At 38.5% G+C, this 18,326-nt stretch overlaps 1 protein-coding gene across 1 annotated transcript; it reads left to right on the top strand.

Annotated features, from left to right (window-relative positions):
• Positions 1 to 578: 578 nt before the first annotated feature.
• On the top strand, positions 579 to 7,474 carry LOC113463067. Its single transcript, XM_039129437.1, has 8 exons — positions 579 to 749; positions 2,040 to 2,320; positions 2,457 to 2,588; positions 2,667 to 2,834; positions 2,903 to 3,047; positions 6,363 to 6,421; positions 6,519 to 6,692; positions 6,885 to 7,474. The coding sequence occupies exons 1-8, from the start codon at positions 614 to 616 to the stop codon at positions 7,182 to 7,184; spliced, it is 1,395 nt and encodes a 464-aa protein (XP_038985365.1). The 5' UTR covers positions 579 to 613; the 3' UTR covers positions 7,185 to 7,474.
• Positions 7,475 to 18,326: the final 10,852 nt, after the last annotated feature.

Consider the following 18,326-nt stretch of genomic DNA (forward strand, 5'->3'; position numbering starts at 1 on the left):
AGTTGATTTGAACTCGAGCTGATGTCCTACAATAATCAAGTTACACTTCACTCGCTTCACTCACTCCACTCGGGAAAAAAATGTCTTCTTTTATTTTTCTAAAGTTTATAAACTCTGACAATTCTCAACACGCTATCCAGCCATTTCTTTCATCTTGGAATCATGTAGGACTAGCCAGGAAATCCCACTCTCTCTACCCTTGAATGATTACCTTATCAAAACTGTAGGCCTTACCAAGTAAACAAGCGGAGCGAGTCATCCGGACCATGTTCATTTTCTTATTGAGGGAATTAATTTGCAGAGGACCATGCTCGCACCCGGCCACAACTTCAATCGGACAAGTAACACTACTTCTATCCTCTGTTTTGTTATTGATAGGAGACAAAACAAGCACTCTAACAACTGCTCAACGGATTGAAAACTTGATCGAAGAATGGTAGGAGGCCGACGGTTTTGAATGTGTGATCTGGTTTCATTAGGCCACCCAATATCTCCTAAGCGTCAAAAGGATGTGGGACCCCACATGTATGTCAGTACGTGTCCCCGCCAGGCTTTTTATTGCTTGCTGCATGTGGAGGGGTATCATTTCCTTAACCCTACCCAGCTTCCAGATATGTCAGACTTAGAATCTATCCCTGAGCTGTACCAGCTTTACAGAAAACTTCAGTCAACATTGGCTGACCTGCCGGAGAATCCCGGCTGCATCCGTCTACTGCAGCTCTACGCCAGTCACGAACCTGAAGAAAAAGGTAGCTAAACGTAGCACTTGCTCTAAACCATGGGTGGTGATTCTTAGTATTGCTGTTAGTTTTGTTTCCATTAGAGTTTACGTACGCTTGTTTTTTTAATAATATCCAAGCAGTCGTTTCTCACTCTGCCCAAATTCTTAAAAGTCTTATAGAATTACTACATATAAAGTACTACTATTGCTATTTCTATTGCTACCATTATTAGAACCACTCGGTTTTGAACTTTGGAACTCTCTTGAGAGCAAGCCCTTAAGAGAGGGGTTCAAAACATCTGAGATAAAGCTGGGGGCTGACACAAATCATTCATGTTTCTATAGTACATGTTAGCTGCACCGTTTCAGCCAGATAATTTTCTGTAGTAGTTTTTTTTTTTGCTAAAGTATGTTAGTTGTTTTTTGGGGTAGAGGGTATACTATAAGTTGGAGTTTTATCCTTCAATTTATGACCGTGATTTAAATATGAAGTCATATATATATATATATATATATATATATATATATATATATATATATATATATATATATATATATATATATATATATGTGTGTGTGTGTGTGTGTATATGATAAAGAAAGAAACAGCATTTTTTTTTTTTTTGTAAATAAAAGGAGAAGGGAAGAAGAAGGGACAAGTCCACCCCCGCGTAGCAGCTCCCACCCCGCCAGAAGAATGTTCGATGTGGGCAGAAATGACCGTGTGTTGGGCACCCCGGCCGGTTTTACTCATACCCTCCCCACCCGTAGGTCCGGCTCGGCTACCCCTCTGGGCTCCGGCACGAACCCTCTGTGTAAGTATGTCACACCTGGCACCACCGAGGCTACCAGCGGACCAATAAGCCCTTCCAGACCCCATGTCCAAGCAGGAAGCATTCGGTTTCCACAGCATGTTTTACTACAAATTCCATATACTATACCACAAGTTAGATTGTTATCGTTTAATTTATGACCACGATTTGAATAAATATAAAGTCATATAGATGATAAAGAAAGAAACATCATGTTTTACCTGCAAATTCCATGACATGGGCCTCATTGAAGACGCTTGGACTGTTTAACAACAAGTGCAATTAATTAATAGAAGTTCGATCTGCTTCTTTGTCAAGGCTACAATAACGAATTTTGAATCTTGTTTGCTCAACTGCAAGGAATACCATCGGCTCTCTTTTTATAGAAGCCTGAGGGAGGCGGCGGACCAGCAACAGTATTCTAACAACCATGTTTGCTGACGTCTTTTTTCTTTTTTCCTTTTTCCGTTTGGTGGGCAACTCTTTTAGATGATTGATATATGCAGGCTCCCCGGAAAACTTGTTCGATCCCCATCAGCTAACTTCTATTGACAGTCCAAAGGGGCTCTGGTGCTACACACCTCTCTTTTATTATGAGAATACGGGATATCAAAGACGCAAGGTGCCAGTGGGCGGAGGAAGCTGGATACAGAAAGCGCACAACAACCCGCCGGGACAAGCCTGGTACACGCAGAGGCTTGAGTACCCCATAGAGATCCACGGCAAGACTGGTACAAGCGAAATTTTACGTGTTAAATTCCACATGAAGCAGTTTACAGATGTACAGGTGAAAAAGAGGACAGCTTAGAAACTATCTTAGCTCTCCATCTCAATAGTTTGGCTTGGAAAAAATGCATACTTATTTAGATCTGACTCATCGATATCACATAGTTTGTCTCTCTTATATATCGTCACGGTTGCAGCCTCGGCCTACCTATGCTCTCTGTCAGATTTATCGGAGAAAAGAAACGCAGCTATCTGCTTCTGCTACGGCAAATGAGCATCTGGGCCAACATACTGATCATCGTACAGGTGCAATTGTTCATGGCCAGCAGGTGCAGCAGAAAAACATATATATGCTTAGTTATAGTATCTGAATTTCTCTCCAGTCACTAACCTTTCAGGCATTGCAGGACGCTATGCACATGGTGACTGGGAATAGGGGCACTCAACCGAACTCTGGCGGGGATGGAACTTATCAGCTGCCAGAAAATATTATAACTCAGACGCATGACAGTGGTGCAATTGAGCAGCTATCAAAAGGATCAGCTCTGGACACCGGAGAGGCTGAGCAAAACCAGGTTAGTTTATAACCTTACTAGGACGAAGACAAATAAGTTCTTCGTGGTGACGACCCTTCTGTTTGCAGCTTAACCGGTACCCTAATTCAAAGGAGAAAACTATTGCAAGGTGGGAATGGGACCAGTTTGAACCGACGGAGATTGAACGCATTCTCGAGATGGAACCCTTTGCCACGAGCCAGGAGAGTCCCTGCATCATCCTTGCACAAGAAGGTAATCTTTCATAAGTAAATGGATGGGAAAAAAAAACGAAAAAACAAAACTGGATTCGAGAAAGTTCTGTTGATAATTAAGATGGTAAATCAGGTCAGGCCCCCCGATTGACTGTCGCTAAAACATTTTAGTCCAAAAAGTTTACACTCCATCCTCATTTCGATGATCGCTTTATGTTTAATCCGTAGCTTGTTTGCAGCCGTATATACGGGTAAAACACGTGTACCTGCGTACAGGCACTAAAGGTACGGGCGAAATATTAAAATGGCATCAAATAACGGATCGGAAGTTAAGTTCCCCTCTAAATGCATGAGATGTAGTAAATATGAGATAATTTAAAATAAGATAATCTCGCAAGCAGCTTGTTATTCCAAGTAGCTTTGGAGGCCCCTTAGAGGAAGCCCCCTCTCTTGCTTCTTGTAGCTTGTGTTGGCCTTTGCTTGCTAGATTTTCCGTAGATTCAACCTCGCACACGTTCAACATGATCTTCGATGTTGCAGCGGTGTGGAGGCATTATGAACTTAGGCTATGATACTAATTGATGCCAAGAGCTGTAGAACTTGCGTTTAAAATAACAGAAATGGAAAGGATGCCTACAGAACTAATTGTACAAAGGCAGAAACCCCGCTATGCATGTGCAACATAAGATGTTGGAGCCTAAATGGCGGTAGTGGCAAATCTATAAACCAATTAGCTTTCGACGAAGCTGGTGTTGGGAAACCATACATGCCGCAGAAAATTAAAACTGTAGTGGAAGATGCATGCACGGTTCATTCATCACATGAACGTATTTTAAAATCGTTTGTAAATAGATTAAGATTAAATATTTTAGAGAAAAAGATCTGATCTTCACCTTATGCGGGTAGATGTTTATCGCAATCTAATGATCGTGGTAATATTGAAAGGCTCGCTTGAAGCCGCACATGTGTCTGGCCTCTACGGATATCCACATGAGGTAGAGGACCAATCCAAGCGTCTGAATCTCTTCGGGGTGCTAGCTCTTTTGCAGAGATTGCTTTTGATGGCTACAATTCTCTCTTTCAATCAACTCTTGATTTTTTATGAGAGGAAGATAAAGGATGAAGGAGGAAGAAAGGCCATGCCTCTCTTTTTCTTTTCCTTGCAGTGGAACTAGAGGAAGGGGAGAAGGAGGTTCAGCCGCCCCTAATATTTTCTTCTTTTCTTATGTGCGGAAGAAGAGAAAGGGGAGAGGGGGCTGCCGCACTTGAGGAGAGAATAAGAGGGGGGCCGCACGCCCTCCTCTTCTTTTAGGAGCTCACGCATGCCTAGGCCCAAGAGGAGGGGCGTACGCCCCTCCTTATCTCCTTTTAATTTGGTGCGTTAATCCTTTTCCAAAAAGGATTAGGTGGCTGAATCCTTAAGAGTCCTAATCTAATAGGACCCTATTAGATCATGACTCAAATTTAGGCTTTAGGAGTCCTACTCGAAGTAGGACTCATATAAATTTCAGTCCTAATCTAATTAGGACTCTAGGAGTCCTACTCCAAGTAGAACTCTTGAACCTTATCTAATAAGATTAAGCATAATTAATTAAGTCCAATTGATTCAATCAAATTGCAAATCAATTGCAATTATTCCTTCTTCAATTCACTAACTCTTAGTGGGTGAAACCAATTATCAATCAAATTGACAATCATTAACTATTGTGATTCCAAATCACAATTCAACCATCGGATCGATCAATACGTCTAATATGTGTGACCCCATAGGTTCTATTCTGTCTGATAGTGAGATATATTGTGATCCCTATCATAATATTATTATATTATTAAAAACTTCTTTCAATGGGTTGGAACAATTCCAACTCATCTCATCAGGGATCATTGACCATCAAGATAATCCCTATGAGTCTCACCATCTATCAGTGACACCTAGCAGCATGTAGTAGCAACCCAACAAAATATAATAGATGAACCTCTAGGTGCAGTTATCGTATGATACAGCCCTTCTATCGTGGATCCCTACAAGACGGAGGTCATGGATAACTCATTAAACCCCATCGTCTATCATATGTCAAAATTTATTCGACTTTAGTTCGAGAGTGAAAAACTCCTTTCCTACATTACATACTGTCCTGGCCAAGATTTTACGAACTCAGTCTCATAAATCACATAGGACCACTTCTTATCTGTCAAGGTCGATAGATTCTATGTAGGTGCACACCCTACTCCTACAGTGAAGCTACAGCAGCCAGTCTGCACCACAAGGATCCATATGACTAGAGATCATGTATATGTGCAGTCAAACTATAGCAACCTCACTGTAAATAGCCAAAGCACTGCAGGTCAAAGGACCAGTCATAATACTGCAACATCAAGTAAGTCACTGACGAATGGATAGACTTCCAAGTAACTTCTTGCTTTGGTCACGCTCAGTACCCTTGTTCTCTAACAAACATCTGCACTATCACTCCAGTGTCCCTACACTGTGGCAATCACCGTCCTTGTGATGATCTATTGATCAAGAGCATTTAGGAATTAATTACCAATGACACATGGCTCAAATTCTCAACTCTTGAGAATATGTATCATCTTATTAACTCCTTGGACGATTCATAGACGCATACACAATATGAATGAAAAAAGATGGCCATTATTATTAAATAATAATAAAGTCAAGTATAAAACTATGTCCCAGAATAAATTATGTATCAGCCAGATTGGCTTCTAAAGCATACATCTAACAGCTGGATAGTTGTTGGAAAAGGAGAAGCAGTGGATCTCTATGTCCCAACACCAAATCACCGTCATGGATGGCCACTTCAAGGATACAGCTCTCACACGCTCACTTGCAAACCTTAAGAATCAACCAAAAGAGAGAAGAGAGATTGAGTTTATTGAATAGGATAATTTCCAAAGTAAAATTTTTACTACTTAATAAACTCAAGGATGATTGCAGTAGGAGCCCCAAGAGATACTAGTAAGTAGTATAAGGGGAACCTTTTCGTAGACTTCTGATGTCGAACCCTTTTCTTCTCCTTTCCAATGTGGATCTATTACTCTTAATAAAATTCTAATAACTCTAACTATTAAAATTTTCTAATAACATCAAAACCTCTCATAAGAAAAGTTTACTATCATGAAAACGTCCTAAAGTCTAGGAACATTAAATTTTCTAAATAGATAATTAGAGCCCAATGTAAAGCAGAATGCATTATGGGACTCCAACCCATGCGCCCACCAGGTCAACCTAGATGCTCTAGCATCAAAAAGAAAGAAGGAAAACTAAATCATGATGGATCATTAATGCCTCTTAAGTTTTGCATTGCTAACTTATCATGTTATTATGCATCAGATAATATCAATATTCATGGAGACACTCCTGGTTCAAGCATCAGAAGTTTCCAGGCTCAGGTATACTTCCATCAAGAATCCATCGCCTAGAATTCTAATTCTACACGTGGAAAGAATTTGATGTCAAAATAATCCATTTTCACACGGACATCTGCAGTCTATGAGAGGTACTTCCTCTCAAATCAGCATTCAAAATGAAAACTCAACCAGGAAAAGGAAAGTTGATGTTGCAGTCGTAAATTTCTCTGATGGAACTTGCCGGGTTATTGAAGATAAGGGGTTGATTGAGGTACTGAAAAAGACAAAGCATAACACGTCTCCTCCTTTTCAGGTGAGATAGAAAGCAAAACCATTACTGACTACTAAATTCTTGATTTTTATCAATTTCTATTGAAATAAATTTCAGACTATTATCTTTCCATAATCTATTGATTCTAAGAGGATCTAGCAAGATAGAGAATTCACTTCTGATTAATTACATGGACTAACCTTCTTTTGGGGGGGGGGGTGTCTTAACTTGCAGTCATGGAATGCACCACAAGAGAGAGATACTGTAGAAGGTCAATCTTCTATGCATTCCCATGTAGCAGAATATTGGACAATAGGATTACATGAGAATGACAATCTCCAAGGTAACAATTCACGTTATCAATCTTACATGCCAAGTCAAGAAGGTTCGCTGATCAATAATCAGAACTATCAACAAAGTTCTTTTCCTATGGATGCTGCTCCTTGGGCTGGAGTCAACTTGGCAAACCAAAGGAACGTGCAAAGCAACGATCCTGGCTACGTGTCGGATGACAGTTCGACTGACCAAGATTAAGCTTCAGTGCTAATGAAATTCATACATTGCAGCCACACCCGTATTGATTTACAAGAAACAGTGATCTGTTGTGATGGTGCATGGGTAAATTATACAAGCAATGGGCGTACAAGAAGATTGTCAGAGGAGGCAGCATGCTTCTAGTATTTAAACAATAAAATATCTTCATATGTTATATATAAATAATGGAATGCTCAGAACTGTTTTCCTCAGGCCGGAGCAATTTGTTCGTTAGTATTGTATGCAGTTTGTCGCTAATCGTGGATAATTTATCTTCTTCATTTTCCTTATGGGCAGGTTGACTGGTTTTTAATCTTTCTGTTCTTTAGTTAATATTATCTGGTTGTGGCTTTGCAGTATACGATTTTCTAATTTTTTACTTATTGTTAAATACTATTTTAGATTTTTTTTTTTTTAACCGTAGCTTTCTCTTTTTTAAGGTAATTTTAAGAGACATCTTTTACAGATGATAGGTCTCTAGTCTATTAGGATTGTGGTCAGTGGCAGAGCCAAATAGAAGGCTGAGGGGTCATGCATCATGAACTCAGAGTTCAAAAACTTAAGCTATTAGGAAAAGAAAAGCGGCCCATGCTATGGCACCTTTTTTATTAGTTGATTTGGGACTATGACAATCGCCCCCATTCAACTTCATGATGTCCCCGTCATGGTTGGCTCATACTCAAAAGAGTGGCTCAACCAGGGTCCACGTGCTACTTTATCACACCGAGTCCTCCTCAACCTTGGTATCTCTCCGTGAGGGGCTCAAATAACTAATAAGGGTTGATGCACACTAGGTCTACCTTTGATACCATCTATCATATGGACTCAGCCCAAAAAATTTAAGTTACTAGGAGGACCGGCCGAGGGTAATAAACCCATGGGGCACCATTTTTCATTATTCGATGTAGGATTATAACACATAGCCCAGTAAACATTGTCAGACCTGTATAATTTCCATATTCACTGATCTCTTGTGATTTTCTTGTCAATGAGTTGCACCGCCCCCAACCCCCCCACCCCCTATACATTGAAAGTTTGCCCCATTTCCAATTGTAGAGTCCATAATTAGTTTCCAATAAGAATGAACATTCATAGAAAGAAAAATTATTTAACATAACAATTAAATATTCAGAGTAAGTGAAATAATTTACTATGTAAATTGAGCCATCCATATCATTTTGATTTGATCTTGATGCTTCAAGTTTCTTCTTCTTTGAAATTGAGTTGGTTTGCAGTCATCTTTGTTGGAGATGGAAGTAACTACATTAACCTATAGAGAAGGAAAAAGAATATTAGTAATATTTCCATGCTTGAAAGAAGTACATGGATTAATAATTAGAACTACCTTTTGCTAGCCTGCTCAAACGAAGTAATGAGTCGAAGAAGGAAATGACTTTCTTCAACAAAGTCCATAGGATCAACTGAATCAAGATCAATTGCCATGTGCTCTATTTCTCCCCCATGCCCCTCGGACTCCATGGAGTTAAGAAGCCGGGACAAGAGTCAAGTGATTCGCACCCCATTCATCATTTCATGGATCCATTGGTGGCTCAACAATCTTCCATTGAGATGGAACCAACTTTCTCGAGAGAGATCAGAGACATGCCATATTTGTCTTTGTATTGGATCAGCAATTGCCAGGATTAGTCTTCTTCCCAAACTTTCCGTTTTTCTTCCTTTTTCCTAATAAAAGATATGTGGTAGATGATTATTTTTTTAATAGACTTGGACTCTTCTTCATAGCCTTCATAATATACTTAATAGTAGATAAAAGATAAAATCTTTGGCAGCTAGGTTTGTAGGGTTTTTTTTTTCAAAAGAAAAATTGGATCGAGTCTTCCTAGTTTCCATCAATTTCAACAAGTGAAGATATTTTAGTTGCAACAGCCTTTGACTTAGCTAAAAGCTTATGACTGTTAAGGTTGAGTCTGTCAAACAAATATGGCAATTTTTTATTTTTTTAAAAAGTACAAATTTATTTTTTTACCTTAATGTTGTTATGTTGATCCCGTATTTGATTTTGATGAACACAAAATACTTGAATCTATATCTTGTTGTACTAACAAATTTGATTGAGCGTTTCAGAAAAAAAAATATTATAAAATTCATCATGTTCAATTTCAAGAAGTTTAAAATCGAATTGAAAGAGTTCTGAATTTTAAAGTGCTTTGGAACAGTCTTGGAGTCGACCCCTGAAAAGTTGGAGTCAACTCTGGCATTAAAAAATTCTCAAATGGTATGTTTGGCATGCTCAGGAGCTGACTCCTGCAGTAGATGGTCGACTCCAGCAGTTCACGAGTCGACTCCAGCAGTCAATGAGCCGACCTTTCTGATAAAATAGAAACCCATTAAATAAATGAGCCGACCCATGCAGTAGAAGAGTCAACCCAGAACTCGAGTCGACTTCAACAGTTCATGAGTCGACTCCCACAGAGAAAGACAGAAGCACATTTTCAGAATAATAGTAGACGAGTCGACTCCAGTAGTTTATGAGTCGACTCCCACAGAAAAAGACAGAAACACATTTTCAGAAGAACAGAGCTCGAGTCGACTCCACAATTCTACGAGTCGACTCCTGCAATAAAAGACAGAAACCCAGCTTTGAAGATTCCGAGCTCAAGTCGACTCTTCAGCAAGCTCGAGTCGACTCCTGACTCAGCCGAGCCGACTCTAGGTCCGCAAGAGTCGACTCCAATCCTGCTAGAAGCTCAATGGCTAGTTTTGCAGAGTGATCAAAATGGATCCAAATCTTTTCTAACGGCTATTTTTTGGAGTCTAACGGCTAAGAGATTGTTCCCTCATCCTCAAAAACTATAAATACAAGGGAACTAACTTGGATTAAAATATATATAGAAGAGAAAGATTGAAGAGAGCTCAACAACCACAAGTCCACATCATTAAGAAAGCCACCTAAAACAGAGCAAGAAGTGTGCATTCAAGTTTGAAACATTGAAAGCATTTATTTCAGCAATCAAAGATCAACTTCTTAGCTCTGAAAGTTGGCAGACCTCCATGGACTTCACTCAAAGCGCTAGCAACCATTTATTGCTCAATTCTTTCTAAGTTTGTGCATTTAATTTTCGAGCAATAAATTTTATGCTCTAACTCTTTCATATTATTCTTGTAATAAGTTTCAAGTATTAAAACTTGGGGGAGGTTTAGTCCAAACCTGAATGGGATTGTGTAAAAGGTTTTGTTTGTGAGCCCGAAAAATAAACGGGGTAAGGTTGTAAGTTGGTGATTCTGTAAAAACCAACTGGGTTCGTTGTAATCCCGAAAAAACAACGAGTTGAGTTGTAAATTCAGAAAACAACCACACTGTAATCAAGAAGGTTATAGTGGAATTCCTAAGAGTCTTTGGGAGTGGATGTAGGTGCAGGGTTAGCACCGAACCACTATAAAATTTCTCTGTATTTGTGATTGCTTGCTTTATTTCCTTTACATTGTTGCAATTACTTTTACTATTTACATTGCTTATGAACTGATTTGCAATTGGTCATGATTCAAGCATTAAGTTTTCCGTTGCATACTTTTTTAATTTGCTAAGTTCATTTGCTTATTATTTTAACTTAGCTTAACTATCTTAAAAATTTTAATTAGATTAGAAAGTTTCAATAAGATTTTGAAAAATCCAATTCACCTTCCTTCTTGGATTGTCTTCTGGGCAACATGTTATTTGATTATCCTTTAGTCAAAAAGTATACCTAGTAGCATTGCACTGTTATTACAGATTGTACAGGTTCAATAAAGAAGTTATGAGAAGCATAAGTTAAAAATAATTGCAATAGGAAATTTTTTTCACTTACTCTGAAAGTAGCTTGATGTGAGGACCCGTGCGGGCGTATGTTTAGTCCCACATCGATTAATTGCCGAGGAGATCTTGGGTACTTATACAGGATCGAGGAACCCAAATAATATCTTCCGGCTAGCCATTTTGGGTGAGATCCTGGGTTGTTATAAATGGTATCAGAGCCGACTCGACCCATAACCTATGTGGACTAGGGGACACTGCGGCACGGATCTATTAGGGCTGACCACGGGCCTATCGTAGTGTTTGTAATTAGATTTGAATGAATTTGAACTCTTAACCTGACGAGGACGTCAGGGCATGAACGGGGGAAGTATATAAGGACCCATGCGGGCGTGTGTTTAGTCCCACATCGGTTATTTGCCGAGGAGATCTTGGGTACTTATACAGAATCGAAAAACCCAAATAATACCTTCCAGCTAGCCATTTTGGGTGAGGTCCTAGGTTGTTATACTTGAAACATTAAAATTTAAAGAAAGATAAGCGAACTAAAAGTGAAGATGAAAGAAAATTGTCAAATAGGAAAAAGAAAAACTTTCAATGGATTACTTTAAGTGAGTTGTTTCCAACTTGAAGCCCAAATCTAGGTGATTAGACTTACCTAATCTTATTATAAAACAAAAATGAAAATCTATATATACCTTGTGGATGTATATTTAAGCTTGACATTACATTCCATTTCTTCTATAAATCTGATGTTAAATATAAGAAAAATAATATCTGATTTGCCAATTAAAATTTCAATTAATTCCGGATTTCTTTGATTTAGTGGAATGTGAATACATATATTGCCAGGTATTTACAATAAAATAAATATTTGGATCTATAAATGGCGAAGTCTAAGTGCAATAAATGTAGTTGTGATTAAGTATCCCCTAAATCTCATTGGTCCTCTGTTCCAAGTGAAGTAACAACTTTAGAGAGCATGTTTGGATATTCCTACAGGAATATCCTTCAGGAATTAGGCTTGTTAGCCTGCTCAGGCCACATCTCTAAAAGCCTATCCAATCCTGTGGACCTGTGTTGTCTGCAGGAAGAAGAAAGGACCTATAGTGGTCTTTTTAGTCCTTCCCACATGATTCAAGCTGAGAGATGTTAGGTTGATACAGGCCATGCTTATACATGCAGCCCAATCTTTGAGCCCATCAGAAAATTCAGCCCAAACCTGCTGGATTACCTAAATAGACCCCAATGTTTTTCTTTTTCTAAGTAAAGAAAAGTAAAAGAAAGATAGGGAAGAAAACTCTGATCCCCTAACAAAATATTATAGTCCAAAAAACATGGTTCGCTGGCCATCTAGTATTGGCCTTTTACTTAGAAACAAAGCTCAAAATTATATCATATTGCTGGCAAGTAATTCATCTAAGAGATCCATGATGTTGAAAAAGGTTTCAAGTCATAGACCAAACTAATCTATAGCAGCAATCCATCCTACTTGATTATGGTTATGGAAGTGGATTTATGAGCTAAATTTAGACTGTTTAAGACTTTTTAGTACACATTGATGTAACCTGGAAATTTAGGCCCAAGTCCCCTCCCCTCTGTTGAGGGTTCAAACACCACCTTCCCTCTTTTTTAAGTCGGCTATCATCCTGCATTTTTCATAGCTAGATTGGGGTAATACCGTAATAGGAACGAGAGAAGTATTACATAAAAAAGGACTTAAGAAATAGAAAAAATAAATATAATTATGGGAACTATTCTAATCCCTCGAGGATATTTATTCTGTCACATCTTGACTCGAAGATATGAGCCAAGCATGTGGCAGACAGCCGTACATCTTAAAGGTTTAATTCCCATAGGACATGCAATGTTTAACATAGATGTCAATTGGTAGTGATATTATCACAACAATAGTTCTAGCATAATAAAATTTAGAATGATTGTCTAAAAATATACAACCATCTTATCGATTCATTAACTCAGAAAAGGTACATATAAGATCAACTAAGCCCTATTTCTTTCCAACTCATCCCATAGTCCTCGTGTAGTCTACTCCTTGCTATCTGAAAAATGTAAAGAGATAAATGATCTAGAGCTCAGTAAGCAACTTTTACCTCTAATTAGATCAAACATATTACACATAAAATATCAATTTTCATAATATAAAAATTTTAATTTATAAATAAAAGCATGCAGATGAATGCCTGATACAAAGTATGTATATCAATATAATAAAATATTCAATGCATCCATTGACATAAAATTTTTAAGATATTTAATGCATCTGATTATAAATTATATTTCCAAACACTTCTTTTTCCCTCCACTCCGTTCTCTCTCTTTCCTTCTCTCTCTCCCTATCTCTCGCTAACCTAATTTGTGATTCTTGCAGACCTAATAGAGACTGGAACCTCTAATCTTTGAGGTACCTCAGAGTCGGGGGACAGATCCTACATCCAAGGTAATTCCGGATCCCTTTCTTTTGTTTAGAGGTAAATAGTACGCCTACGAGCTAGTTTGGGCTCGAGGGTTCGCACTCAAATCTTGGAGGTCAACATGTCTAAGGTCACAACCCCTGATTTGGAGAATTTCTAAATTGTAGAACCCCAGTGGGCCCCACAAATGTGGGGCTCCTTCATATTCCCCAAATCTGAAGTGAAACTTTTTGTTGCTTTAGATTTCTAGGGGACCTAATCATCGATGCATGCTTGTCTTGTTCATGCATATCATTTTGGAGGAAATTTTGTGCCTTGCAACCTGATTGAAAATATCTCTATATTCTAGGATTTTAGAGATGCATGCAAATTTTATTTATGAAAAATTGTTCTGGTATTTGATACTTAGATCAGCATGTGTATATGTATATTTGATCCTATAACTGGATCAATACCTTTATAATTTTGAATTTGTATTTTGAAATTTAGTTATGTTTAAATTTATATAAAAATATATATAAGTTTAATTATGCATAAAATAAATATAAATTTTAAATATGGATCAAGCAATGGAAGACATATTATGCATGCCGGTTAGGCATATGATTTCAAAATATGATGAAAACATTTCTTTCCAAAAATTGATTGATTGACCTATCATATCTGTGATTATTTGAACATGATCATGGGCATAATTATTTAAATTGAACATATATATATATATATATATATATATATATATATATATATATATATATATATATATATATATATATATATGACGGATCCAACCAGAGACGTAGAGGTACTTATTAGGCTTTTAGCTCCCATTATTTGTTTTTGTACTGTTCAGATACCGAGGCATAGATTGGAACGGATCGTGGGGCTGTGAGCAAGAGTATTGGGACCTAGGAGTGACCCTTTTGTTTTACATAAGCTACTATATAGCCGACATTGATCGAGTATAAAATATTATTGGATCTTTTATTGTAGATAGTTATCATTTTAGGAAATTCTAAGTATCTTAGTTTACCTAGACTGATACTATCCAGAATTCTCCTTAGAGCTTGCATGTCCTATAAGTCAAACCCTGTAGAGCGTGCAGCCATCGATCATATGCTTACTCATACTAATGGGATGGGGTATGACAGCACGAAAGAGACTAGCTCCTGAATGCAGAACATACCATCCATCAGCATGTACTAGCGATTAGTCCTGATTGGCTGGACCAGAAAGGAAATAGCTCTGATTTAGACGGCCGCAATTCATCTCGTGACAAGGTAAAAAGACTAGCTCCTGAGTACAAACCATATTTTCCATCAATATATGCTAGTGATCAGCCGCTATTGGCTAGACTCAAAAGGAATTAGCTTTGCCAGCGATCAGCTTTAATTAGCTATGCTCGAAAGAAACTAGTTTTTAAACATGTGGCCAACAATCAATCCCATTAGCTAGATCTGACTTTTGGTCAAACTACAGTGTAATCAATAAATCCATTTCAAAACTGACTTTTTCAAATACATTGTGAGCATAATTATTTCAAATGTACATGCGATATTAAAACCAGATATGTATCTCATTTCAAATAATATCATTGTGCAAATCAATCATCATGCTTGTGACCATGCTCAAATATCTATATGGTTTCAAATCAGGTTTTAACATCTCTTTTCAAATAGTATAATGGAAATCACTCATCATGCTCATGATCATGCTCTAGTAAATTACTTCATGCTTGATCCATAAATTTTAAAATTATCCTTTTATGCAGAGTATGTAGAATTTTTAATTAAATACAAATATGCTTAACTGATTTTCATAATTTCAAATATTTAGAATATTTTTGAATATACATGTAAAATAAGCAATATAAATTTGAATTACAGTACATAATATGTATAATAAAATCACTAGAGATAGAGAGGTACTTAACGATTAACTCAATAAACACTGAAAATATCTTCCACCAACTTACACATCACCTAGGCCAAATACATAAATAATTAGATTTTCTCTGGAGCAATAACAGAAATTAAAGTCCGGTGCATCCCCATGTCCATGGGACCCTATATTCATAACTTATACCACGGGTGCAGGTAGGTGGACCCTAACCCGAGGCTTCACGAGCACCCGAGGAGAAGAGAAAAAAAATAGGGAGAGAGGGAAAGAGAGAAAAAGCAAAGATAAAATAGAGATTGAGAGAGAGAGAGAGAGGAGTGAGAATGTGAGAGAGGGCGGAGAGAGCAGGTTCGATCGAATGAGGGAGAAAATAGAAGAGAAGAGAGGAGAGGAGAGGCTGGCAGTCGAAGCCCTTTGGCCATTGTCTGCCGCATGGCCACACAAATCGAAAAAAAAGGTGAAGGGGAGGGATTGGGAGGAGGTGATTTGGGTGTGAAACCGAGCATGATCGAGAGAGAGAGAGAAGGGAAGAAGAAGGAGACTACTTACCATCAAGGGCTCGGGCTGAGATGTTGGTAGGGAGGGAGGTGGCAGCTTCCAGCATCATTGAGGTGGCAGCTTCCGGCATCATTGAGGTGGCGAACTCAGCTACAAGGCCAAGAATAGGGACCTCATTGGATGGAACAAGGAAGACGAGGAGGGGAAGAAGAGACGTGGAGGAACAAGGGCGATGAGGGAAGGCAGTGGCCTTCCCCGGGAGGTGGTTTAGAGAAAGGTGGCGGCCTCCCTAGTAGCTACTGGGGAAAGATCAATATAGGAGGGCAGTGGCCTCCCTTGCTGATGGCAACGAATCTCTAAGAGAGCATGCAGCAATCCCTGGCAGGCATTGCAAAATGGGGCGGCAGGGTTGCCCACTGCTACCTTGCTTGAAATAGGGGGTGCTCCCTATTTTGGAACAAAACATTGAACACCCCCATTATTTTAGATTTTGAAATGAAGTTGGGAAACAACCTGCGACTTCCTTTCAATAACGTTGGCAAACCATCTACTGACTTCCCCTTAGATAAAGTTGGCAAATTTTATGCCGACTTTTCTTTAGCAAAGTTAGCAAATCTTTTGCCGACTTTGGCTTGGGGAACTCATTCATCTCCCGATCCAGCTCGACTGACTCTCACATTCTCCCCTTTTCAAAATAAACTGTCCTCAAATTCTACAAGCCTCAATTAGGGAATAGTTGAGAATACTTAGTTCTTATCTTATCCTCGAGCTCCCAAGTAGCCATCCTGTCGAAGTTATTGGTCCACAAGTATATAAGAAATGATGTGGGATTTCAAAACTTAGTTGTATCAAGTTTTATTTGATCTTCCCTAAAAGAATACTAATATCTTGACCCCAAATTAAAGCATTACAATTCTTTGCACATGAATCTACTTGCTTCTATATTAATCAATCCATAATCAATATTTTTTGTCCAATTTTGGATGACTCAATGCACCACATTTTCGCTACGCAATTCTCACCAAAACTCGCCAAAATTCTCTGGTCGCACCCTGCTGAGTGTCAGTTACAGGCTAGATACCTTGTACTTCCTTTCCTCAGCAACTAATAGTTTGTTTAAAGGATATTATGCAGATAGCCGTATTCCACTCTATGTGAAGCTAAATTGAGCTTGCCTTGGAATCTAGTTTAGGGGCACAGGTACAATACTGCTTAGTAAGCTTAAGGGAGATAAAAAGGAGTGGGTAGCCCGTCAAGCATGATATAAACCTTTGTAGAGGATACTCTAATCATACTTATTACAATTAAAGCTCTACTATTACTATGAATTTTAATTAAACCAGCAAACATTTTTGAAAACATGCAGGATTATGTAAAATTTAGGTTTCACTAAGTACAGGTAAAATCTAGGGCACATCTTTTGATGCCCGAGCATCTAATTGGGTAAGTGCATAAAGACAAGCCTAGGTCTTTAGCTTTTGACATCCTCCTTGATCCTACCTTGAAGGTTTGGTCTGACCCTAATGGAAAGCCTGTCCATCAAGAAGAGTTTGAGTAGATGGTGGTCTTGGTGCATCCTGAAAGGGCTATCCATAATTAGGGTTTTGGCGGTGAGGGCAGTTCATATCTTTATGGCCTTGTTGTCCACACCTAAAACAATCCCCTAAAACCATCGACATTCCTTCTCAGCGTGAAAACCTTGGCATCTGCCGTATCAAGGTCCTTTCTTCTGGTGAGTTCCATCCATTCTCCTAAAAGTTTTCTACCTCTTAGTTTGACCATCAAATGACAATCCAAATTGATGACTACTAGGTCTAGATTCCTTCTTTAGACTTCTCACCCTATTCTACTAAACATTATCAACTTTCTTCTCTACTAGCTTTGCTTTGTTCACCACCTGCTAATAGGTGTCCAGCTCCATAGATTGGACACCAAGTCGAACCTTAGGCTTCAACCCTCTTCCACACTTCTAGGATTCACTAACATTAGTAGCTACTAGTTCCAGAGCAAAGTCGGACAATTCAATAAAGTTGGACTCATATCAGGCTACTGTCACATTTCCTTGAATCAATTTGAAGAATCTACCCTCCTTCCGAAACCTCAGACTCCCGAGATAGTACATATCCATGAACTTTTAACAAAACACATTCCAAGTGATAGGTCTTTCCTCCCCATGCTATCTTTTCATGACTTCTCACCATTCATAAGCTTCTCCCTGCAGCTGGTAGATGGCCAAGCAAATCTTTTCCTAATCAATGCAATCCATGGATGAGAATGCCTTCTCCATCTCCTTAAGGCACTTCAAGATTTGAGTACCACTATCGGCTCGTTTGGTTCGTGGAAAGCATTTTTTCTCCTAGGAATATGATTCCTGGAAAACAAATTCCTAGGAAGAGGATGCCTAGGAAAGTACTTTTGGCATATTTGGTTGACCCCGGAAAAGTAACAAATTTCCAAAGTGCTTATATTTGGTTGGCCATCCACTTTCCTAGGAAAGTTATGTATGATTCATATTATGCCCTTAATAAAAAATAGGTCTTTAATGCTTCTTTAATGCTG

The sequence above is a fragment of the Phoenix dactylifera genome, chromosome 8 (assembly GCF_009389715.1).
Source record: "Phoenix dactylifera cultivar Barhee BC4 chromosome 8, palm_55x_up_171113_PBpolish2nd_filt_p, whole genome shotgun sequence".
Lineage (NCBI taxonomy): Eukaryota > Viridiplantae > Streptophyta > Magnoliopsida > Arecales > Arecaceae > Phoenix > Phoenix dactylifera.

Excerpts from the sequence above, each read along its gene's own strand:
- LOC113463067 (XM_039129437.1), top strand. The coding sequence starts at position 614 with ATGTCAGACTTAGAATCTATCCCTGAGCTGTACCAGCTTTACAGAAAA. Across the intron at positions 2,321-2,456 it reads AGCAGTTTACAGATGTACAG|CCTCGGCCTACCTATGCTCT; the intron begins GTGAAAAAGAGG and ends TCACGGTTGCAG. Across the intron at positions 3,048-6,362 it reads CATCATCCTTGCACAAGAAG|ATAATATCAATATTCATGGA; the intron begins GTAATCTTTCAT and ends ATTATGCATCAG.